This window comes from Dissoconium aciculare, assembly GCF_010015565.1.
Source record: "Dissoconium aciculare CBS 342.82 unplaced genomic scaffold K489scaffold_10, whole genome shotgun sequence".
NCBI classification, from domain to species: domain Eukaryota; kingdom Fungi; phylum Ascomycota; class Dothideomycetes; order Mycosphaerellales; family Dissoconiaceae; genus Dissoconium; species Dissoconium aciculare.
In genome coordinates this window covers 792277-814658 of record NW_022984960.1, presented here as the reverse complement: position 1 = coordinate 814658, position 22382 = coordinate 792277, and the positions used below count along the sequence as shown (strand labels likewise).

General features: G+C 52.0%; 7 protein-coding genes across 7 annotated transcripts; 1 reads left to right on the top strand and 6 right to left on the bottom strand.

Annotated features, from left to right (window-relative positions):
* Positions 1–2906: 2906 nt before the first annotated feature.
* Positions 2907–4069, top strand: K489DRAFT_41634 (uncharacterized protein). The gene is made up of 2 exons (XM_033608181.1): positions 2907–3456; positions 3529–4069. The coding sequence occupies exons 1-2, from the start codon at positions 3124–3126 to the stop codon at positions 3847–3849; spliced, it is 654 nt and encodes a 217-aa protein (XP_033457785.1). The 5' UTR covers positions 2907–3123; the 3' UTR covers positions 3850–4069.
* Positions 4070–4086: 17 nt separating this feature from the next.
* On the bottom strand, positions 4087–5536 carry K489DRAFT_303840 (concanavalin A-like lectin/glucanase; the record flags this gene model as incomplete). The annotated part of the gene is made up of 3 exons (XM_033600492.1): positions 4087–4214; positions 4315–4807; positions 4868–5536. Coding segments are annotated over 3 exons (1290 nt in total), but the record flags the coding sequence as incomplete, so codon positions are not given.
* Positions 5537–6309: 773 nt separating this feature from the next.
* Positions 6310–7065, bottom strand: K489DRAFT_433433 (uncharacterized protein; the record flags this gene model as incomplete). Its single annotated transcript, XM_033608515.1, has 2 exons — positions 6310–6701; positions 6762–7065. The coding sequence occupies 2 exons, from the start codon at positions 7063–7065 to the stop codon at positions 6310–6312; spliced, it is 696 nt and encodes a 231-aa protein (XP_033457783.1).
* A 34-nt stretch (positions 7066–7099) lies between these two features.
* On the bottom strand, positions 7100–8405 carry K489DRAFT_403330 (short chain dehydrogenase/reductase). Its single transcript, XM_033607082.1, has 5 exons — positions 8292–8405; positions 8128–8237; positions 7896–8078; positions 7531–7837; positions 7100–7471 (listed from the first exon to the last, which is right to left on the bottom strand). The coding sequence occupies exons 1-5, from the start codon at positions 8356–8358 to the stop codon at positions 7257–7259; spliced, it is 882 nt and encodes a 293-aa protein (XP_033457782.1). The 5' UTR covers positions 8359–8405; the 3' UTR covers positions 7100–7256.
* A 205-nt stretch (positions 8406–8610) lies between these two features.
* On the bottom strand, positions 8611–12024 carry K489DRAFT_323910 (uncharacterized protein; the record flags this gene model as incomplete). The annotated part of the gene is made up of 2 exons (XM_033601728.1): positions 8611–9366; positions 9550–12024. 2 exons carry the CDS (start codon positions 12022–12024, stop codon positions 8611–8613), a joined length of 3231 nt encoding a protein of 1076 aa, XP_033457781.1.
* Positions 12025–12645: 621 nt separating this feature from the next.
* Positions 12646–19083, bottom strand: K489DRAFT_41548 (adenylate cyclase protein). Its single transcript, XM_033608174.1, has 2 exons — positions 18177–19083; positions 12646–18107 (listed from the first exon to the last, which is right to left on the bottom strand). The coding sequence occupies exons 1-2, from the start codon at positions 18885–18887 to the stop codon at positions 12867–12869; spliced, it is 5952 nt and encodes a 1983-aa protein (XP_033457780.1). The 5' UTR covers positions 18888–19083; the 3' UTR covers positions 12646–12866.
* Positions 19084–20306: 1223 nt separating this feature from the next.
* On the bottom strand, positions 20307–22372 carry K489DRAFT_361239 (Protoporphyrinogen oxidase; the record flags this gene model as incomplete). The annotated part of the gene is made up of 3 exons (XM_033602632.1): positions 21848–22372; positions 20840–21788; positions 20307–20722 (listed from the first exon to the last, which is right to left on the bottom strand). The coding sequence occupies exons 1-3, from the start codon at positions 22205–22207 to the stop codon at positions 20307–20309; spliced, it is 1725 nt and encodes a 574-aa protein (XP_033457779.1). The 5' UTR covers positions 22208–22372.
* Between the last annotated feature and the right edge of the window lie 10 nt (positions 22373–22382).

Genomic DNA, 22382 nt, shown 5'->3' with positions numbered 1-22382 from the left:
CTTAACCTTGCGCTAAAAACGTGACTTTGTGGTCTATGCTTCCCTTACACTCCAGCTTCAATGTACTGTACTTTGCTACTACGTACAATTGATGGATATCACACTGCATATTCTTCCAAGGTTGTATCTCGCTCTCTACCAATACTGTATCGACTGCTCAATTGTGTGTGTGTGTGTGTGAGTGTGTGAGGGTACGTGTGATGGCAACTCCATGTACATACGTTACAGACTTCGATTGTCGTCAAGAGGGACATTGATGGTGTGTCGATGGAACAATGGTGAGGTGAACACCTGCGTCCTTGTACTGTGCATGCCTGACGGCCCCACGATCTCGGGCATATGTTGCCGCGACACGCTTCAATGCTGTCCCTCTCTCTATCCACGTCTGCTTGACCCGTCATTCTGCTTTGGTGGGACTCAATCATTATTGAGAAATCCTGGTTCCAATTGACATGATCATTTCCATTGCGGTGCACCATCTCCGACCTGTCGCTGGATCGTATGAAGTAGGGGTGAGGACCAATGAATCGTGCAGCCTGGTCTCGTGTCCAGGGCAACACGTTCCTCGCTGGTAATTCACGCACGAGAATTAGGTTGAGGTGGTGATAGGAAGCCTCCAGTATCCCGATATCAGCCAGTGTGTGGGAAGGAATAGACGTCGCCGACGCCAATTTAGCATCTCACAAGCTCCTCCGCCCACGCCTAATGTCGACCCTGCGTTGGTGAGCATCGGCGTTTTCGGTCGCAATCGGTGTCGGTTTCATCTCATCGTCTCATCCAACTCCCTGTCCTGTGCAATGCCCGACGTCACGCAGGATGGTTGTGCCTTGCTTGTTCCAGAGTTGAAATTACAGCTTCAAATCTTCGCCAACTCCGGTCACGATCCTGTGACCTACGGCATGATCATTTCGAGATTATGTGTGTAATCCGAACCTTTCACGAAAGTAGGAGGCTGCTCTTGGAGGCCCCACCTCTCCTCCCACACGTCACACATCATATTCACGAATGTCCCCGGGCTAGATAATCTCGTTAACCGACACGAGTTCACTCCGATGCTTGCTTATCAGACAAGAGAGCCAACGTCCAGTGATAGCCCATTGGTCGGGCTTGAGTTGATGGCTGTTGGGTACTCGTGCTTGAGCATGTATGTACGCACACGGCACATATCGTGGGCTGCCCTGTATGCGGTGGTGAGGAAGACTACCGGAGAGATTCTGCGTCGCGGCCTGAGCGTCGACGCCCACATCTCCCAATGGCAGACAGGGCGCCGTATGATGCGGTGTTCATCCGTGTCGTCTACACTCTGCGGGCTCGACGTGGTCCTTCCCATATGGAGGCAGAGGGACGCAGGAGAGCGCCAGCTGGGGACAATGGGTCTCCACTTCGTGCGGTGGTCTGCGGGCAGCGCGTCCATAGACTGCAGTAGTTCCCTACGCTTTTCTGACTTCGACAAGGGCTTCACTGCATACAACATCGGGTGATTGACTACATTGATGGGATACAGCATACATATTCGCAATGACCTCCTATTCTGTGACACATCCGAAGAGAAGCTGACTTGCACACAACCTCAGAAGGACTTGAGTACGGCGAGGGACGGAAGTGGTCATGAGGGTGGGTATGCCCCATCTCTCTGGTTTTTCCCGAATTGCCCTGAACTGAAGTTCGACGTGTCTCGCGACGCGTGTCGTTCGCGTTCGGCGGCATCGCGCTAAGCTGTCACAAGGTTCTCTCATTCGCTACTCCAATGCTCTCTTGTCCACCACCTCCGACTGACTCATTACAGAAACTCCAGCATCGAATCCACCGTGGACAGAGGATCGGTGATTCCAATATTCAGGTGGATATCACAAGGTCACATATTCAATAGTCTGGTCTTCGTCTACTTCCTTTCTTTCTTTCTCTCTTCCGTCCATCACACTTCTGCGTTGGACTAGATCACTAGAGGTCGCAAGCTCCTCCAACGACGAAGCACGCGCCGGTGTGTGGATGGCCACTATTTTGGCGGCCGTTGAAGCAGTTATCAACGGCCGCGCGCGCAGAGACCACATGACCCTGTTTCGTGGTTGCCCATGGCCATCACTGTTCTCTTGAGTCCCAGAATCGTCTTTCCGAGACCCGAATGCGCCCGATACTTCGTACAATGGTCGATTGGGGCGCATTCGGTCACTTGTTCGGCCCCAGGTCACCATCTCTCGACCGAAACACGACTGATATTGCGCAGCGCTTACACGTGCTGACTACCCGTCGCATATGTGAGTCGTCCAATGTAGAGCTCATACAGGATCAGCATGTGTAGCCAGTTCATACTTGAAGGTTGTGAGGAGAGTTGCGCACGGGACAAAATGTTGCCATCCACCAACATCTGCGACCTAAATGCCCTGCCCAGTCACCACGACACCGTTTCGTGTGCAATGGCCTTTCTACTGTACAGTCGTCCGTGCCGCGTCGTGGCCTCAGAACACATTGTGCTTGCTTGCTGGCGCCAAGTCTGACCTAGCGGGCCAGGGAAGACGTTTCTCCCACAAGGAGGGCCACCTCGAAAGAAGATTCAACAATTATGTTTCGCACGAAATCATACGACTGGCCGCCAACGGACGAGCACGAAAACATTGCTTGTGTCAATCCGATTTCAAATTGTGCGCGCACGAAGACTTTTCCTGCTGTGTGCGACAATTTTGTACATGAGGTCTCTTCTCGTTGTAACTTTTGGGTAGCTGTAAACGGCGTCGATTCGCAATTGGCGGCCCAGCCCCCCCAGACGGGGTCATTGGCCAAGCTTCTTCCTCCCTTCCAACAGTCGTGAACACCTGCCCCAAGTCCCGACGACCCTGATGATGACAACCACGCACAGCAGCACCCGTCCGTTTGATCGGCTTGTACCGTCTTTGATGACACACTCACAGCACAATGGGTGGTAAAGCCTACTGGTTTGCAGGAGAGACAACCGCCATACGGTTTGGCACTCATCATCAATCGGTCTATCACGAGGGACCGAATCATAATCGAACAAAACGTCCCCTTCACCCAGAGATTCTCTGGTCTTCTCCCAACTGCCCGTCGGTCGTCCGTTCCTTCCTCGCTCGCGTGACATGTTCATCGACAATCCATCCGTCGTAAAACATGCCCGTTCATCACACTAGTCCCCCTTTCACCCTGCGTGCCGGAGCGAACGGACGAGCGCGATTCTTGCACACCGCCCGCATGCAAATCACACGGAGGCGAGATCAACAGGGATGGAGAGGATTGGTCGAGATCGCACCGTCGTCGAAAACCAAAAAAACCACCATGGCTGGCGAGCGGGAAACGCAGCGGGTCGGTAGGCGGGCCAAAAAGGCCTCGAGGTGGAAACTAATCGCAACGAGCGCGACGACGCGCGCTGCCGTCCCGTCGTCGTCGGCGGCGGCCGACCAGCCAGCCAGCCATGCACATTATTATTATCATTCTTTCTCACCCGTGAGTGAACACAAAGGCACACGAAACCCGCGACTCCGCCAGCTCCGCCTTTTAACTACTGTAGTTCTCCAGCTCCAGCGCACGCTATTCCTGCATACCAGGAGCCAGGAGGGACTCCGTCTCCTGCGGACCCACGGATCACTTCGGGGCGGGAGGTCTTCGCCGTGCAGATGCCCCTTGCATTACGGCCAACACATTCGGGGGCGTGGTTTGTTGATCTGTTGTCCTGCGACCGCGACGCGCGCGCGTGCGATTGTGTGTGTGCGCGCGCGGTGTTGTTCCGCGCGAGGTTGGAGGGATGGGGTTCTCCTGGACGCGAATGGTCTATTATTGAGAGAGGGAAGGAGAGAGAGAGAGGCGCCTGTCGTGCGGAATTGTCGTGAAGTGATGTGATCGTCGTTTCATGAATTCAGGAGATTGGGCATTGTCGCGTTGTTTCCTACTGCACGTGGCTGGCACTGTAGGTACATAGCAGTTGTCGCCATTGGTCTCAAATCGTTACAATGCTGCTACAGCGCCTCATGATGAACATGTTTCTTTTTTTTCCGCGCCAATGGTACATCATGACCCGGAGCTCGTGATCTCGTCTATACTTTGCGCTGGAAACCTCAAGGAGCACGACCGTCTTATCTACAAGTATTTCTTCGGCATGCCGTTCCTCCGCCTCTTGTATACAACATAAGCAGCCACGAGGACGGCCTGGGCGCCGAGGATGATGAAGAGGAAGAGAGTCATTTTCGGAGCGGATGTCCTCACCACTGGGAAATTGACCGGTCAGCTTTGTGCGCGACAGTTGCAGCAGCGAAAGTTGCAGCAGCGAAAGGTGAGCTTTTCAAAAGGGCGATGACTTACAATGACCGATCTTCTCCGGGAGATGTTCCGAGATACCTCCGTGCATCTGATCCACTGCGGACTGGAGTCGGGCTACGGCGTTGCGCGCGTTCTCCCGGTCGCGTTGCGCAGTCTCCATCATTCGCTCGATGTTGGCCAATCGCTCGCTCAACCGGTTGATGGTGTTGACTGTCTCCACCGGGAGACCGGTCTCGCGGCTCCCCTGGATGTTCTGCATGTGCTCCATTTGCGCCTCGTGGTGCTCCTTCTGGCCCTCGCGCAGGGCGCGCAGGTCGACGTACATGTTGGCGACGAGGTGGGTCATGCCCTGAAGTCGGTTGTGCAGATCTGCAAATTGCTCGCCTTCTTTGGTGATCGTGTCGGCGTCTACGTCCGGGAGGACCTCGGGCGAGCCTGGGAAGTCGTCCAAGTGGTGGGGAGCGGATTCAGATGCATGGTGATCTTCTGAGTGATGCCCTCCTGTGTGGTGGTCTCCCACATGGTATTTCCCCTGCTGGTTCTGCTGGTTCTGCTGGTGGTGGTGCTCCTGCGGTGGTGGTGTGTCGCCGCCGGTGGAAACCTCGAGCTTGAACACCTCAAACGAATCTGGGGTGTCGGTTGTGGTAGCGGTCACACCAAAGTAGTATCCTGATGGCATCTGGATCTCCGGGGTCGAGAAGCAGATCTGGTCGTCGACTGTCACCGTGAGACCATTGTGATTGCTGACCTTTAACTTGCTAGGACGACCCAGATTGCGGTAGTGATATGTGCAATGACCAAATGCAAGACTTTCCAACTGATGTTCCGACTTGAAACTGTGTTCGCCGTCATTCAAAAATCCTCTAATTGAGCCCCCTTGCCCTCCATACTGGTCGATCACTAGGACCAAGCCATCGAAGTGGCCGACAGTGAAGGCGCTGTTCGTCCCGATGATCTCCTTCTCTTTGGTGTACCATAATTGCAAGTTGCCTCCTCCCGACTCTTGGCCATTCACTCGAAATTGAAACTCGGCAGTCCAAGCGGTAGTAGAAGATTTGTTGTCGGACCAAAGCGAAGCCCTCGTTCCGCCGGGATATGGTGGTGTCAGGATAATTCGATCGCTGTAGTATTGTAACTCGTGGTTTATCGCAGTGGGACGCCATCCAGGCATTTCTCTATTGATTCCATGGTGGCCGAATGATAGGTTTTCAATGAGGTCGCCAGCTGCGGCAAGCTTGGCCAAGAGCAAGTATGCCAATGGCTGCGACAGTAATGAGGGTCGCATTTTCCCGAAGAATATGGCTCGCCGATACTGCCACTCCTTAGCTCGTGTCCGGTGAGAAGGTTAGACAACTCGATCAATTGCGCGGGCGTGTCCTGTTGAAAAAGTTGGTGTGCAATGCAAAAGGCGCAAGGTACGCAAATAGGCTTCGCACAGTAGTAGTTGCGACCCAACCTACGACAACGATTGATACGGTGAGGCGGAGTTCCTTCAGAGCATCGATAGCTGAAGGGTGAAAGGCAAACGTGTGGTGATGATTGACAGCGCCAGCGTGATTGGCATTCAAAACGAAATGTTCCATCACCGCCAATGGTTGACAACTGTCCTTCTCCACGCACGTAATACGGGACATAACACCGCCTCGGTCGGGGATCTTGTTGCGAAAAGTCGGAGCTAAAATCCTGGGGCATTGACCCTCGAATGACATGCACGCCCGGACGATCTTGCATTTCTCCACAAAAGCCACAGTTGCGAACTCACCTGGGCCCATTCCAAGGTCGTTCTAGATTCAAGAACGTGTAAGCTAGCGACCGCGACACCCAAGATCTCGTCTACCATCTGCACACGTCGCAGTCTTCAGCAACGGCGGTCTGAAAGCTTCACAGCGGCAGACCATCAATGGCTCCAAGCCCAGTGAGGATAAGGAATGACGGACACAACACAATGAAGACTAAATTCAATGACAGACTGTAATGAATTACAAGTTATTGGATGATTGATCGAGCAGACGATTCGTTCGCTTGCATGTCGCGCCTGCGCGATCATTTATCGTGCGTGTTATATAAGAGCCCATTCTGCACTCTGTTGATAGCATCGGCTCTTTGAATGGCGCCTTGCTTCCGTGCCTCCCATTTCATTCGACAAGACTCGGGATCGATGTTTAGTTCTTTGAAGAAGACTTGCATCGCTGGTTTCTTGAACACAATCTTTCCCATATAAAGTCGGTTGAAGTGCGACTTTTGCGTCCGCAGATGCCACGCATTCAGCGATTGCAGAAATCGTAGATCTTCGAGGTCTGCATTGTGGAGGTGATGGAAGACTTGTTCAAGCTGGGCTTTGAACAAGAACACTGGCGACAGGATTCGGATGCTTCTTTTCTCTGGCCCTCCACCTTGTAGGCACACCCTTTGAGTTGTGATTGTGGTCATGGATACTACAGTGGTCTGCGTCAGTGCCCCTGACATCTTCTATTCGTCAAACAACGTGAACTCACTGGGATAGAAATCCACTCGGAGCTGACTCTTGTCAAAGACATATGTCGCGATATCTGGTCGCTCATCAGATTCATGGTCGAGATCGAATCGTGCGAAATTCTTGAGATGCGCCATCAGGTATGCTTTGGTGCACCCGACAGCACAGGTTATCCGGTCGTCCTCGGTCAATCTTCGAAGACCGCCCAGGACGGTGAGGACGTATGCTCCGTAGAATCCATAATCGACCTCGAGCCTGTCTAATGCGTATGTTATGGCGAGTGCTGCCGCGTTCATCTGCGTGAGAACCTTTGCAGACCTGGCCATGCTTGCGGAGATGGAACAATTAACAGAAATAGATCACGACGTTTGGTTTTTCAATTCTCTGGCACTGCAGCATCATTATAACAATTTGACTGACATTCTTCGCGCATCCCTGTCGCTAAGGTCATGTTTCATTGCGAAACTGCTTGCCCTCGAGGGATGATTGTGTTCCTACTGAAACGGCTGCGCCACATTCAGTAGGAACCTGCATGATTTTGGAGGTAACCACCATCAATCACCATGACATTACCATTACAATACCCGCCAGCTTTGGAGGCCATGAAAAGTATCGTACCAGCAAACTCTTCTTCCAAGCCCATCCTCTGCTGTGGGACCACGGACTTCGGCATCACTCCTCCGGTCGCCTCCCACTTCTCAGTGACAGCCGTGGTCATTTCCGATGGGAACCCTATTGCCTATCAGTATCGCTAGCACATCGAGTCCTTCGCTGAATGTTTAGTGGCTTACATCCAGGTGCAACGACGTTTGTGCGAATGTCGTGCGGCACAAGGAACCCACCCAAAGACTTCATCAAATGTGTCACTCCGGCTTTGCTGGCACCGTAGATGAACGACGGCAGCCCGCGAGCCAACCCTGCGACCGAACCGATGGCAATGACTTGGCTCTTGGGCTTTTCTGGCGATCGTCGCTTGTTGCCCTCGTCGAGAAGCTCGAGAAATGCCATGGTCGTCGTGAAGACGGACGCGACATTGGTCTCCAACGCCTTCGTCCACACTTCCATGGGCCGGTGGTTGAAGAAGTAGTCGCGAATTTCCTAAATGCTCATCAGCGATGTCTTTGGAGCACAAAGATTGCTCTCGTCCGAGCTATACCGAGATCGAAGACTCCGAGCTGGGCATCGCCCGCGGATTCGGACCGCTGTCACTAGTCGTCTGGCCTGCGTTGTTGACCAAGAGATCAATATAGCCTGTCTCTGCAGTGATTGTGTCTACAAGCCTCTGCACATCATCAAGGTCGTTGACACTGCCTTGTATCGGAATGATGTTTCCATGAGCCTTACACAACATCAGCCGCGATCGTGGATTCGCATTCACGCATACTTACAGCCTGCGCTGCAGCCGCATCGAGTCTGTCCTGTCGACGGCCGGTAATGTACACTTTCGCTCCATTTACTTCCAGTGTCTTCGCAATGATCAGACCCAATCCAGTGCCGCCTAGAAACAATTATTCATACGATGTCTATGCAGGTCAATTTGGAGGTAATTTACCTCCAGTCACCACCACTACTAGACCTTCAACGTCGTACAGCTCATTTTTGGAGAATTTGGATGCCATGATAGCGGGTTGTTATTTGAAGCCAGATTGAGACAATAGGAGTGGGTAGTCTCCTTGTTAAGTAGCATAATGGAGAGCTCAAGAGCTCGAGGTCACACCGAATGCACTTAGTCATCGCCAATCAAACCAGGGCAACAGTGAGGGAAGCGGAGCACAACGTTTCAGATAGAGAGGACAAAACTTGAGTATTGGCGACCTCTAAAATGAACTTTTTGAAATGGTTTGCTAATGATGATGCTAAATGTATCACAATCATCTCCTCTTGGAGCCCTTCCCGCCTCGACCTGACTTTCCACCCTGACCAGCTTTAGTCTTCTCTGTACCTCCTCCACTCATCATGACCCGAACCTGCTTGACAGGGATTATGCCGACAATCTCGGCCTCCTTCCAAGTCTTCAGAAGCTCTATCTCGCGAGGCCAGATCCGCTCAATATCATCGCTTTGCTGGTCGACTTTCTTGGGATCACTGCCATCCTTGGTCCATTTCCCGACGATTTCTCGAGTTGCCTTGCCCTTCTTCTGCTGACCGGGCTGCATCTTGGCTTTGTACTTGTACTTACTCAATGCCGTCCACGGCGCACAAACAGGAATCGCTTCGAGAATCTCGTCGCCGGGTAAGGGCGTACCGACGAGCTCATCAAGTTGAACCAGGTTATGAGACTCCTCGTCATCTTCATCTTCAACATCTTCTGCAGCTTCTCCCGCCTGGAATTGTTTTCGGCGTTTCTCCTCCGCTTCGAGGCCTTCGCGTTGCGTCTTATCATGTTGAGCCTTTCGGCGTGCTCGAGCCTCCTCGGCCGATTCAGACTTCGAAACCTGAGCTTTCACTCCTGCTTCTTGCTTATCTTTCGCCGTCTTCGAGCCAAGTAACCGCATGGCTATTTCGCGCTCCTCTTCATCCTGTAGGGCGTACTTTGCGTACTTGGCTGCAGCTTTGCGTGCCTTGCCTTTCTTGCCTTTCAAATGTTGCTTCGAAGGTTTCGCACCTTGCTCCACGGGTTTACCCTGCTCGACTCTGATTTGCGCTTTACGCTCCTTGTTTGATAGCTGTGTTGCCTCAGATCCAGCCTCTACTCCAGACGTAGGCGCTTCAACATTGGAGGCGGGTTCAGGAACGGTCGAGTCAGTCTCCTCGCCATCAGGAAGGCCCCCCTGGGACTCAGCTGGCTCTTCATCATTCTCCTCATCAACTTCATCGTCCCCTTCATCGTCATCATCGTCGTCGTCTTCCTTTTCAGCGCCATCTCCCTTCTGATTTCCGGCTGCTGATTCTTGATAATTAGATTGCAATGGATTGGCCGATTTGTAGACTTTGTGGTCGTCTTCTTCATGGTTATCCTCGTGAGTTGCAGACCGCGCATCTGGAAATTCGTCGTCTGTGATATTAGCATCTCTGGGGGCGTCGGGAAAGTCGTCGTCATCGTCATCCTCAGTATCTGCTTGCCCCGTGGTCGTAGCCACCTGAGCATCAGAGAAATCATCATCATCGTCAGATCGGGCGTCTCCGTTGTCTTTCACAACCAGCGACTCTGCGTTCGCAGACACCGGTGTCTGTCGCGCATCATCCGGACTTTGGACACGATGCTTGGCATGGCGCTGCTTGCTCGCTTCACTGATACGGAAAATCACAGCGAAACCGAGCAGAAGCTGGGCCGGTGGTAAGAAGTTCTTTTGGCCTCGGATAGAGAAGTCTCCCGCCGCCAAGTATTCGCCTGTAGCAGCTGTTTTAGAAACTTGCTCGGCATTGACCCACCACGCGGACATGATAGCCTTGCTTTCCCATGCGCTGCTGGTACACACAGAAAGACTGCCAGCTTGCGAAAGTGTCGAAGGGGGGATCGGTGCTTCCGGCGTTCCAGCTTTGTTCTTGATGATGACACTAGCCGCACCGGACAAATCTGCGTGAACGTAAACATCGCCTTTTTTCAAATATCTGCGGTAAAGGATTTCACTTTGCTGTATGTCTCTTCCAGCAATCACGAGATAACCATCTGAGGAGATGAAATAAATGAACTTTTCAAACCAGAACTGCCTTCGAACTGGACGGAGAACTTCCTTTTCTTGCTTCAAGCCCTTCTTGAGATCCGCCATGACCTTCTGCTCAGTGCTCTTCAATGCTTTCTGAGATGATTGTGCAGTTTTCTCTTGCTTGACCGCTGCTGTTCGTTTTTGATCATAGTACTGTCGAGCATTGGACCATGCTGAAACAGCCAGATCGATATCGATGGAAAGCCGCTTGTCCTCCGGTCTCGAAGCTGTTCCCGATGTCCTGGCAGTGCTATCATTTTCAGCGTCGGACGAATCACTGTCTGTCTCGTTCGCCATCTCGTCGTCATCGAAACTCTCGATCTCAGCCAATAGTAACGTGATGGTATTCTCGTGGAGCTTGAGCGGTAATTTGATCATCTCGGCCACTGCGTTATGCCGCTTTTGTTCATTCTCGATTAATTTGCCGATATCGACCCAGTCCATTCCTTGCGCAATAAGACCATTGACTGCTGCGACCGCCTCATCAACTCGCTCAACATTTGCCTCTATTGCCTGCGCTTTCCGCACGTTCAACTCTTGTACCTGCTGAAGACCATCAAGACGTTTCGATTGCTCCTTCCGGGCACTCTCGATCTTCCGTTTGGCTTGATCTTCACGTTCCTGGAGCCGAGAGTTCACTCTTTGTCCTTCGATAGACGAGAAGAAATCATCCACGGTGCTATTAAAGCCTTCATGTTCGAGGAAAACGATCGACGAATCTTCGGCAAGTTGTGCTGGCTTAAATGGGTGAAAGTCATCATACAGAAGGCTTTGTTTGTTCTCCTTCTCTTCTGAGGTGTCGCCTTCTTTGACTCCTGGGGCGCATTTTGCCAAAATGTACCCTCGGGTGGTCTCCTTGCTCGTTATATCCGAGATGACATTCTGTGCCTCGCCGAGTGCCTGCAAGAGTTGATCCAGAATTTCTTCGTTCCCTATAACATCTTCCGGCTGGAGTGAGCGATCGAATTTGGATATATGCAGTGCATGGTCGATCAAAATAGGCGGAAATTCGGTTGTAGTCACTGCCAAAGCTTTCCTCAACGCATCACCCGGCTTCTTCTTAATCTTCTTGCCCGTCTTCTGAGCTTCGACCGCCTGCTTCTCTGCAGCTTTCTGCAAGCCGTCCCGTAAACGATCCTTGGTCAATTTTGGAATTCCATCGAAGTTCTGTCGTAACGACAAGTTGTATTTGAGCCCTTGTCGATATTGCTCGTGCTCTTCTCCCTCATTCACGCTTCGCAACAAAGCCAAGATTGTAAGCTCGTTGTCGGTCAGAACTATGTTGCCTCCGGCGTAGAACTCTAGGAACAGTCTGTAGGCGCCATCTGAGAATCGAATTTCGAGAACACGATCGGTACCAATCTGTTCAACAGCCGTGACTCGTCTCGTGCGGAGAAACTTGCGGAGTCGAGCAACGAACGGCGACGGTGTCGTAGCCGTAGCACGCCCAAAATCCGTAAGGTGACATCTAAAACCTGAGTCTATAATGAATTGTTCGCGGTGGTCAGGTTTGGCGAATTTGAGGAGGAAGATGCGTGAGGAGAGATCGTAAATGTTCGCCAGGCGCAGGGTCACGAGACTGCTGGATAGCTCGTGAGCGATGACGCGAACGTCCAGGGAGGAGAATCGCTGTTTCATTGTAGTGTCGGCTTTGCATGCGCTCCAAATCGAGCCGGAAGGAGGGAGAGAGTGTTGGATAGTGCGAAGAGACTCGTCTTGAAAGGCATCGAAGATGACTCCAAACAATTGCATACCGCAATCACGACGTCATGGCCCTGAGAATTTCACATGCCACTTAGATCTGGCGGGCTGTACATTGAAAGGGAGCCCCACTAGTTCATAGATTATGGTAGACGCCCGGGCGACCAATATCGCAAGTTTACAGCACGAGTATCTTACAAAGTCGTTCTTTGAATAGCCCGATCAAAGCGCAGAATAGATTTTCATGTGTTTCTCTACGAACGCTGTTGATACCGCGAAGAAATGGCACTACGGATACTGCCCAGAGGCTTGCCAACTGTGGGGCCAAATTCCCCTGATACGCCAAAAACGCCGCTCGTCTTGTCATCGCGACAATATTTCAAACAGTTCTCAGTAGTGTGTACATTAGTCAATCAGGCTCAATGAGCCGATCGTATCAACCGTCACCAAATTTTACGACTCCATCAAACTAAATACGCCGGGAGGCGTTCGATTCTAAATCAAGTGGTCTCGATCATCAGTATGGGTGACGCAGCGATATTCGTCACGGCTGCCAGACACACTGCAGGCCATGCGGTTAGGACGTGTCTTTGTTCTTGGCCTGCAAAGTTTTCAGTTCATTAAGTTGCGTCGTAAGTTCGGAAAAGATTTCCGCCATCGGGCATGCTTGATTTAGCATGCCGTTCTTGAAAGGTCGCATCATATTACGCATCGTAAGCGTAGAGATACAAGTCTGTTGATCGCGTCAGCCGTAGGTCACTACGCGAGAATACACATCTTCATCCACATACCTCGATCCTGCTGATCTGGTGCTCGACCAGATTGATGAGAAACCGATCTGTGATCTCGCCGCCGCCATGTTTCATGCGCTCGATGAGAGCCGTGTCTGGGGCTTTCAATGTCCGGGCACCGGTATTTTCAAGGGTGCTGCAGAGGATTTCCAGGCGCAGACTAACGTTCCAAAGATCCCATACGTTATTCGTGTCGATTGTCAGCTGACTGTTCGGACTCTTCATGGCATCGTGTCCGGGTCCAGGCTGGGCACGCGATTGCGCCTCTGCTCTTTGTTGTTGCACAATGAGACGAGATGCCAACGAATGCGGATACATTAGGTGGACATGTTCCGGATTTTCCAGGCCCTTAAGTGTCCGATAGCCGAGATCTTTGACCTCAAATCCGATACGGCTCAGCTCTTGCAGATCGCGACGAATGCTTTGGCTGACAATATCATCGTTCAGAGTTTCTTCCGAGCCCGTGGATCCATTTCGATCGGACTCAATGTTGCTCTCAAGAGTCTTCATGGTTTCCGTGAGGAAATCTGACGAGACACAAATTTGGCCGCCATCAGCGACGCTTTCGATTCTTGCTGCACGATTCACCATCGGACCGAAATAGTCCATGCGTTTCGTGACAGGGTCGATTTCGCAGACAGGTCGTCCCCAGTGGATACCCATACGAACGCTCAGACCGCGGAAGATCCTGCCGCCTTCAGCATCAATCATCTCCTCACCGTGCACGCTTGATAGAATTTCTTGAGGCCACTCTACTTCCAGAAGCTCGCTCTGGATTTTGAAGCACCACAAAAGCGCACTCGTGACAGTTGGGAATGCGACCATGAAGGCATCACCTTCCGTCTTCACTTCGTAACCGCCGATGACTCGTAGTTGCCGACGCATAAGCTCGTTGTGCATCTTGATGGCGGATTGCATGGCAACTTGGTATGTCTCCCACAAGATCGTACTGTTCTTGATATCTGTGAAGACGAGTACAACGTCTCCCGTCGGCGCATCGACTTCATCTTTGAGACGGGCCAACTTGGAGTCGCCAACGGCATCCCGGCCACGTTTTGCTTTCCGGACAGTGGCGAAATAGTCGTCAGTTGAGACGGACGGACCCAGAATACTCATGCTAGAAGTTCTGTAGCGCGCCTTCTCGCGCTTGCGAAGATCACTTATGCCGATGACCATCACCATGATCTTGCCGGGGGCACCAAAAGCAATTGCGATATCTCGTAATCTTTGCGCAGCTCGCATGGCATCGTTCCGCTCCTGCCGGGCAACATCAACCGCGAAATCCGGAGTCAGATAGTCCCATAATTCTTTGGACGCAATCAGAATCATCTCATCAGACTCGGTGATGTCGTGCATGGTCACATGCGGCGCGGCGATCACGCATGGAGCAAGATGAGCGTAGCCAAAAGCGCGCGAAACATCCAGTTGGTCGTTCAGCTTTCCCTGTCTGGATACGAACCCGCCTGCTTCACGAATACGTTGACGTTCGTCTGCACTGGCAGGGTCGTGCTTTCGAGTGATCTCCCGGTGTCCTGCTTCGGTCTGGATCAGCAGAGCCTGAGCGTCACCAACGTTCGATATATAGAGCTTTGTGTTTAGCACGTAGATTACGGTCGCCACACTTCCCGAATTGAGATCATTGTCAGTCAGCTCGATACCTGAAACGCTTCCGCGATGGACAATGGTCCCGTTTGCTTGATTGCGGGCATCCAGTGCTTGGGTCGCTGTCGTGGCCAATTCCTTGTTCAGGCCGAGATACGTCCGGCGAAGGGCATCCAATGGCGTCTCTGACGGATTTAGCTCTGTCTTCTGCAATTCTTCGCTGAAGTAGTACTTGAATTTTTCATGTAGAAACTTTGCGACTCTGTTGCCTCCTGAAGTGAGAACTTGTCCATCAAACAGACCGATCAGAGCCTCATTCTCGCGACCGCGGAAACTTGGCACGACCATATCAAGGGTCGATAGGTGTTCGTTGCGACCCAGAGTGTCAGCCATACCATATGGCATTGAATTTCCGATAACGGAGCCAGCCAGCCTGACTCGTCGATCAGGAGCTTGGTCGGGCACAGAAGGAATGGTGAGAGTTACGTCCATAAGACCGAGAATACGCAGATTTGACAAAGAGGAAAAGTCCGTCAAGTCACGATTGTCCCGTCCAGCCATCGCCGAAACAGCAGGTTTGATTTCAAGTCGTTTGTTCCCGGAGAAGTTCAGAAATCGTAGCTGGCGATTGTAGTTCCAGTTCCAATCGTACGGCCAATTTGAGACATTGTATTTGAGCATGTTACTGCCGACATCGAGAATGGCCAAGCGATGTAGGTTGCCAAGTTCTGCAGGTAGATTCTGGAATTTGTTGTTGTTGATATGCAAAACCCTCAACACTGACGTCTCCTCGAGATCTTCGGAAGGAATCGAAGTCAGGTCATTTCCGGAAAGATACAGCTGCGTGAGGTTTGTCCATCTACGGATCGTCCGAGGCGGTACGTCGTAGAGCTGATTGAAGGACAAATTGAGGATGCGGAGCTCCGGCAGAAGTACCAGCTCATTAAACACATCGTCTTCCAGGCGGTTTTCGGCCAGATAGAGGTTACGTAGAGACGATGCGAAGGTAGCTGCAAGCCTGCCGGACAAGGTGGAGTCCTTTCGGGAAGCCGGTACCATAGTGTTGATTGTACTCGCCGTCGCAGCGCGATTGATGCCAACGGGCTTGGCCGAGCTGTATGAGACGACAGAGCCTTTTCTAGATACGGTGCCTGGCGAGCTCGCATTGCTAATCATGCCAGAGGCTTGGCTGGGGCGCCGTAGCTGGAAGTCCTCGAGTTTACCCAGTTCTTCGAAATCAGGCCCGGAACCAACGCTGGGGGTTTGTGCAACTGATGCAGTTTCTGGCAGAGCAGGTAAGTTGGCGCCAGGCTTTGGAAACTCGGCAAGCACGTTGGAGGATACGTTCAAGGTCTCCAATTTACGTGCAAGCCAAATCTCTGGCGGCAAAATGCTGAGATTATTCTCGTGCACATCGAGATAACGCAGCTCGGTTAGTCTACCAATCTCCGGCGGCAATCTGCTCAACTCATTTTTGAAAACACTCAAGTATTCCAGTTTAGAGAGGGCTCCGAATTGCGGTGACAGAGACACGAAATGGTTCTTGTTGATGGTCAACTTCGTGAGTCCGGCCATCTTCGCAAACAACGCATCGGGCAATTGTGATAATTTCGCCGATGCGAGGTTCAGGATCGACAAAGACGGCACGGGAGCGGTCAAATCAAACTTGGTCACCGGATTGTGATTGAGGAAAAGGACTTCCAGACAATGAAAGAACCCCTCGAATTGTGAGATTGAGTTGTGTCCTAGCAAAAGCGTTTCCAGACATGGAAGTTGCGAGACAACATCTATATTGGTTATAGCATTGAAACGGGCGTCGATCTCTCGGAGGCTTGTGAGATTGCTCAAGGACTCGTCAAGTGGACCTGACAACTTGTTGTTCGTAGCTAGGAGTCTTTCGAGATTGACGAGAGTGCCTATGTTGCCGAGGTTGGAGATCGAGTTGAAGCTTATGTCCAGGTCTTTCAAAGTCGCTAGATCTCGCAACGTTTCCGGAAAGGTGTCAAGGGAGTTTGACGAAAGGTTCAGACTTCGAAGTGCTCGGAAGGATCCAAAGTAAGCGGGTACACTTCTGAGCTTGTTGTTGGAGAGCCTCAAGCTTAGTAGATTATGGAGTTTGTAAAGCTCGGCATGATCTAATTCCTCCAACTGATTGTTCGAGACATCAAGACTTTGGAGCCGTGTTGCAAAGGCCAGGTTAGGTGATAGCTTTTCCGCTTCGTTACTGGTATATCTGATCTCGCGAAGCTGTGAACAACTTTGTATGAAGTCTTTAGGAATGTCGAGAGTCAAATTCCGGGACAAGTTCAACGTGTTGATTTCGCTAGCCTTCACGTAAAGGGCAATGGGAATGGTGATAAGATTTCGGCCAGCCAAGTCAACGTGAGTGAAGCGGTAGTTGCGGTCAAAATCGGGATCTCGCTCGAGGCTAGAATATCCGCTCATCTTGGATGGGAGGAAAGTGAAGCGGCAAAGATAGCCATGGTCTTCCCGCCCAACGTCGTCGAGATCGTCATTCTCCTGATAGCCTGCCATCATCAGCAATTGTTTTTGGATAAGCAATGGCTTCTCTTTCGGTCCAAGCTGCCGGCTCGTGTCCTGTTTGCGTAGGACTATGTGATATTTGTCCAGATCATCGTGGAAGAAAGTTTTCTTGGCCATGATAGAAATCAGCTCTGCAACGGTGGTATTGAGACTGGCGTTAATCACAGCGAATGTACTGTCAGCTCGCAAAATCCGCATGAAGTACATGGGGCCAGAGTCCTCCTCTTGGTCGTGCTCCTGGTCGTCGTCGTTTTCAGTAGGCCGCCGTGCTGTGTCGTCACTGGGCTTGTTCCGGTTTGTGAGCCAACTTTCTGGAGCATCCCATGTTCCAGTCTCATCATTGACAACTTCGACTGGCGTATCCTGTTCAGCAGGCCAACCTCCGTAAATTTCCCCAAGTGGTGGCGTCATCAGAGGCCGCCGATCATCAACGATGCCTTCCATATTCGTGGTATCAGTGTCGAGATAGAATGGCGCATTCTGATCGTCCGTGTCTGCTTCGTTGGGATTTTTCGACCCTTTGGCACCTTCGGGCAAAGCCTCATGACGCTTGTTTTTGAAAGGCAGCCGGCTTTCCTTTCTCGGCGTGCTAGCATCGTTAGGACCGTCGACTTTGCTCTTGTTAGGCTTCGAAAACGATCGACCATGCTCACGCCGACCAACGGGCGGGGCGTTGAGAGATGTGAGGGACGGCGATTGCAGAGCATCGCTCGCAGATTTATCGTTCTTGTGACGATGGGTGAGGCGATCCAATAGCGATCTTTTGGGTTGGGTCGTAATCGGTGACCGCTGTACGTTCTGCTGAGCGCTCACAGTGCTCTGAGCACTCGGCGCTGGGCTGGTTGATCGTTGAGAACGTAAGTTAATGGCAGAGCTCATGGCGGAGACATTATCGCGCCGTGCAACACCGCTCGTATTTTCTCTGCTGGTCGTGGGTCGAAGCGGGAACCCGATCCCGCCATGCTTCTCGTCAACACTGCGGTTAGCACGGTGACTAGGAAGGTGCAATCGGGAAGTCGAGCTTTTCGCTCGCCCATTGCTCGCATCCTGAGGTAAGGACGTCCCAGGAAGAGCGGGCGCGTCCTACAAACAGTCAGTAACGACATTTGACTTTGAAGTTGCGATGATGGATGCTCATAGGGGATCACACACCGTAGCATCCTGAAATTCCCAAGGCGTCACTTCGCTGCTGGGTGCAGGGGCGGGAGTTCGGGGTCGCGACACAAGCGAAGGACTCCCTGGTCTACTGCGTCTCAATGCATCATTCATGGAATTGTTTCGACCTCGTGCAAGCACATTCGGGAGAAATGATGCCAGGCTACCCCCTCCCTGCAACGAACTCGTTTCCGAACCTTGCCTACTGTTCGCATCATCGACGCCGGGAAACTCTTCACCGAAAATACCTTGAAGTTTCTTGTGCATTCTGTCCCGCCGACTACCCATGGATCCATTAGACGAGATGGTCATATTGCTTGCCACTGACGGTCGTCTGTGATCAGCCTCGCCAGGGAATGTCATGCCGCGATCCGGCGCGAAGCCGGGGGAAACTTGATCCAGATTTTCGCTCGAATCGTTGTAAAAATCATTGTCGAAAATTGAGGATGGCATTTGCGAGGGTCGGAGATTCTCGGGCCATTGAGTACTGGTATGAGATAGAGCCGTGGGTGTGTCGATGGAGGAATCATTCCGTTGGCTGTCTGGGGCATCAGTCGCCTCCCAAGGCGCAATGTCCTGTCGTGAACTCGCAGGCGGTGATCGAAAATACATCGTGCCTGGCGATACCTCTGGTTCCGTCCGATCGACCCTGTAAAACCCTGTCAGAATCTCTGAGCAATATCGGACATAAAACGATATTGCGCGCATTGGCGGACGTCCAAGACACCATTCGTGCCGGACATGTCCCAATCCTTGAACATCCGCGCTCCTTTGTATTTCTACCGCATACTCCGCTCGTCTCGAAGCTGCATCGCCTGGTCTTATGCTTCAAGTGTCACATGTGCGCCGCGCCGTCAAACATCTTAGACCTCTTTCGTGTCCATTTAATTCCATTTCTTCAGAATAAATTAGGAAATGCGCAGACGTACTGTTTCCTCGGCTGTACCTTTACAGCTACCGCACTTCTTCCAGGCAAAAATGACGTGAATGGTCCCCTGATCGTATCCACCGAGTGCTGCGAATCAGCGCTCGACGAGCCATGGCGCTTGCCATCCGTACCAGCATTGCCTCGGAGTGTCATCCTCTAGCCTCGATAAGCTTCAATCCATGGAAAGAGTATGTAGTGGGCAGAAGCCGATCCTGGGTCCAGGCGCGCACGGATTTGTAAGAGCGTGCGACTCGCAGGCGTCGTTGCAGCGGTCGATGTGCACACCCGGTTTGCGCTTATGTGTGAGAAGGACAAAAATGCAGTCCTCTCTGAAAGTCAGTGGTTCATAGCTGCTCGGAGGTGCTTCTCGGGTTTGATTCGCGGCACGTGTTTGAGGGTCGAACAGGTGTGCAGCTCTGTCGAAGTAGGGAAACTGGCGAGTTTGGTCGCGATTGACCGCGCGGCAGGGTGACACGGCAGTGGTGGTATAAACTGCTATTATACACGGAACGTAATGATGTCGGTATTGTATTTGTCGTTGGGGTGTGAAGTGAGCCTGCTGGCCGTTGTAGAAGTCAAGCTGATCGTAATCGCGAATGACGGGATTACCATACATCCAGGATGTGGGAACGATTGTTCAGTGATACACACGCACGCACACAGACGGCGACGTACATTCATGCACACTTGATTAGGATCCATGGATAGGTTGATCTTTACCATGTGGCCGACGCCCCGGCCCCAGCCTAGAGTGGCGGTAGCGCCTTGTGTCCGCCCGGGCACAGAGAGAGGGCTAGTATGAAATGATGAACGCAGGCGATACTATAAAGCGTGCGGCGGGCAGGGCTGTGTCGAGACTATTGTACTTTTACCCCAGCCCTGGATTTCATCCGTCCTGCTGGTTAGAGAGCCACGGACCTTCTCAATGATGACAACTTGAACGATCTTCGACCCATAGATGACTTCGCACATCCCCAAACAATGGGTACGTTGTGAATTCCTGGAAACCTCCAACTGCGTGGGTTTCACTGTAGCGTGATCGTCGCGGAGTCCACATGCGATCGGTATACTGAAACGATGAGATATCTGGATCACAAAAGGACACAACACTGCTGGATGAAGATATATACTCAATATGCCTTACACAATGTCCTCTAGATACATAATGTTTTGATCATTCTATAATACAGAACACTCGATCATGATTCCGACCCATGCTTTTCGCCGGCTCGTACCGGTCTGATGCGTGAGGTGAATGGCGCATCGACCTGCTCAAGTCCAGTGCCACCTTTGTTGAACGAACGCGACAACTCGTAGGCATTGCGGATACAGTCATTTACGCCGACCCCTGCTATCCAATTGCCAGTGACTTTCAATCTCCCAGAAAACTCCCTCGAGATGTTGTTTTGGGCCTCCTTGAGCTTTGCGCTATGGCCAACGACGTATTGAGGGATGCAGTCCTTCTGCATGTTGACACGCCAAGCCTCAGGCTCCTCTTTAATACCGAGATGGCGCTCAAGCAAAGACTTCGCGAGTGCAAGGCCTTCTTGTTCGTCTGGGAACGACGACCATCCATCCCACCAGTGGCCACCAAGCATTACCGTCAGCTTCGTTCCTCTGGTCTGCACCAGATCTTGGACGTTCGGTTTATCAGCTGCGTTCAGCCAGGCGAAGTCGCTCGTACTTGAAAGATGTGAATAGCGACTATCTCCGAAACCGCTCGTGTCTAGACTAAGTGCGGATTGGGCTTCAGCCGGGTCCGGGGCGTAGGCGGTGTCGAAAACAACCCCCAATGCGCGCTCAGGATTCTGTTCGAAAGGTGTCGCTTGTGGGATAAGGTAGCCAAAGCCATCAGGGTGAAGATTTGGAGTTCGAAAGTAAAGATTGACCGTCATGACGTTGACTGTAGGAATGTGTGGAACGAGTGCGTTTGAGCCAGCCCAGACCTTATTCAGATGTGCTGGCGAGAGAGCCGACACCACATGAGTGTGGGTTCGGCTTGGCCCAGCGGCAGATTTTGTCCGCACCTCGACGAGGTCCTGTCCTTTCAGTGCCGATATTGCATGCACCGGTGATTCCATGGCGAATGTCACCTGTCCGGAGCCCATCAGATGTTCCGCGAGCCTGTCGGCGAGCATTTGCGATCCGTCCTTGAACGTGAACACGGATGTCATGTCGATGACCCGTTTCATTGCTGGATCCCACTGCATTTTCTTCAGGTTCATGTAGAAGTCCGCATCTTGCTCCGTCATTGGGATGCCTTCCGCGCGACCTCTCACCATCCCGGTGACAATGCTACTCTCTACAGCTTCGTCCCGCCATAGTCGTGGAAACAGGCTCTTTGCAGACAATTGCCAGATGTCACCAGCATAGATACCATGAATTACAGCGCTGGCCAGACGATCCACGATAGACTTGTTGAAGCGTCGTGAGAAGAACTCGCCAATACTCTCGTCCGACATCTTCTCATCTCGAGGGTCTCTAAAAGGTTCTCCTAGAACTCCTGGAATCACTCCCGCCAAAGCTTTTTCCGTGGCGATCGTGTAGAGGATGTTGAAAATGCCGAATGAAGGGTGCGGCAGCCGCACAAGATGGTCAGGGTAGTATATGTAGCGATTCCTCGCAGCAGGCGCAGTGCTTTTAGTGAAGATTGTATCTGTGGCAAGATCCAGATCTTCAATCTGAGAAAGTACAATCAGCACCCCGTATGTGTATGTATGGCACCGGTCGTGTGACATACGAGTTGCAAGGTCAAAGCACCATTGACCGCGGGGCGGATAGTCCTCAATGCGCCTTCGAAAAGAACAGATCCATCTCGAACAGGAGCCCGATGTGACTGAAGCCATCCTCCGAGGCGGTCGGAAGCCTCGTAGACGGTGATTTTTGCATTTGGATGATCACGGAGAAGATAGTAGGCGCTCGCAAGACCACTGATTCCCGCGCCGAGGATTGCGATATCCGGATTTCGATCGCTGTGCGTGCTGTAAAGTCGAGGTCCGATGCGATCGACTAGCACTCGAGGCCATTGAGGCGTGTGAGGACGCAACAGTTGCTTCCGAGCAACTGGTGTGAACCCATGGCAGCTATGGCGAAGAAGCATAACTGCATTGCCAGTCACACGTCTATTCACTGCAGGCACATCAGCAGCATGTTGACAAGGTGCAAGCGGGAAGGATCAATGGCACCAACAGCACTACCTCCGAGATTTGCGCTCCGAGCGGACCTCCGTGCCGTCCTATACGCATCATTCATCATCGAACACGAAAGCATCATCA

What these genes read in the sequence shown, in the direction of transcription:
- K489DRAFT_41634 (XM_033608181.1), top strand. Translation starts at nt 3,124, where the DNA reads ATGCCCGTTCATCACACTAGTCCCCCTTTCACCCTGCGTGCCGGAGCG. An exon ending in ATTATCATTCTTTCTCACCC is followed by an intron (nt 3,457 to 3,528) that starts GTGAGTGAACAC and finishes GTAGTTCTCCAG; the next exon opens with CTCCAGCGCACGCTATTCCT.
- K489DRAFT_403330 (XM_033607082.1), bottom strand. Translation starts at nt 8,358, where the DNA reads ATGGCATCCAAATTCTCCAAAAATGAGCTGTACGACGTTGAAGGTCTA. An exon ending in AGTAGTGGTGGTGACTGGAG is followed by an intron (nt 8,238 to 8,291) that starts GTAAATTACCTC and finishes AATTGTTTCTAG; the next exon opens with GCGGCACTGGATTGGGTCTG. An exon ending in AAACGTCGTTGCACCTGGAT is followed by an intron (nt 7,472 to 7,530) that starts GTAAGCCACTAA and finishes GATAGGCAATAG; the next exon opens with GGTTCCCATCGGAAATGACC.
- K489DRAFT_41548 (XM_033608174.1), bottom strand. Translation starts at nt 18,887, where the DNA reads ATGCGCGCAATATCGTTTTATGTCCGATATTGCTCAGAGATTCTGACA. An exon ending in GGGAATTTCAGGATGCTACG is followed by an intron (nt 18,108 to 18,176) that starts GTGTGTGATCCC and finishes GACTGTTTGTAG; the next exon opens with GACGCGCCCGCTCTTCCTGG.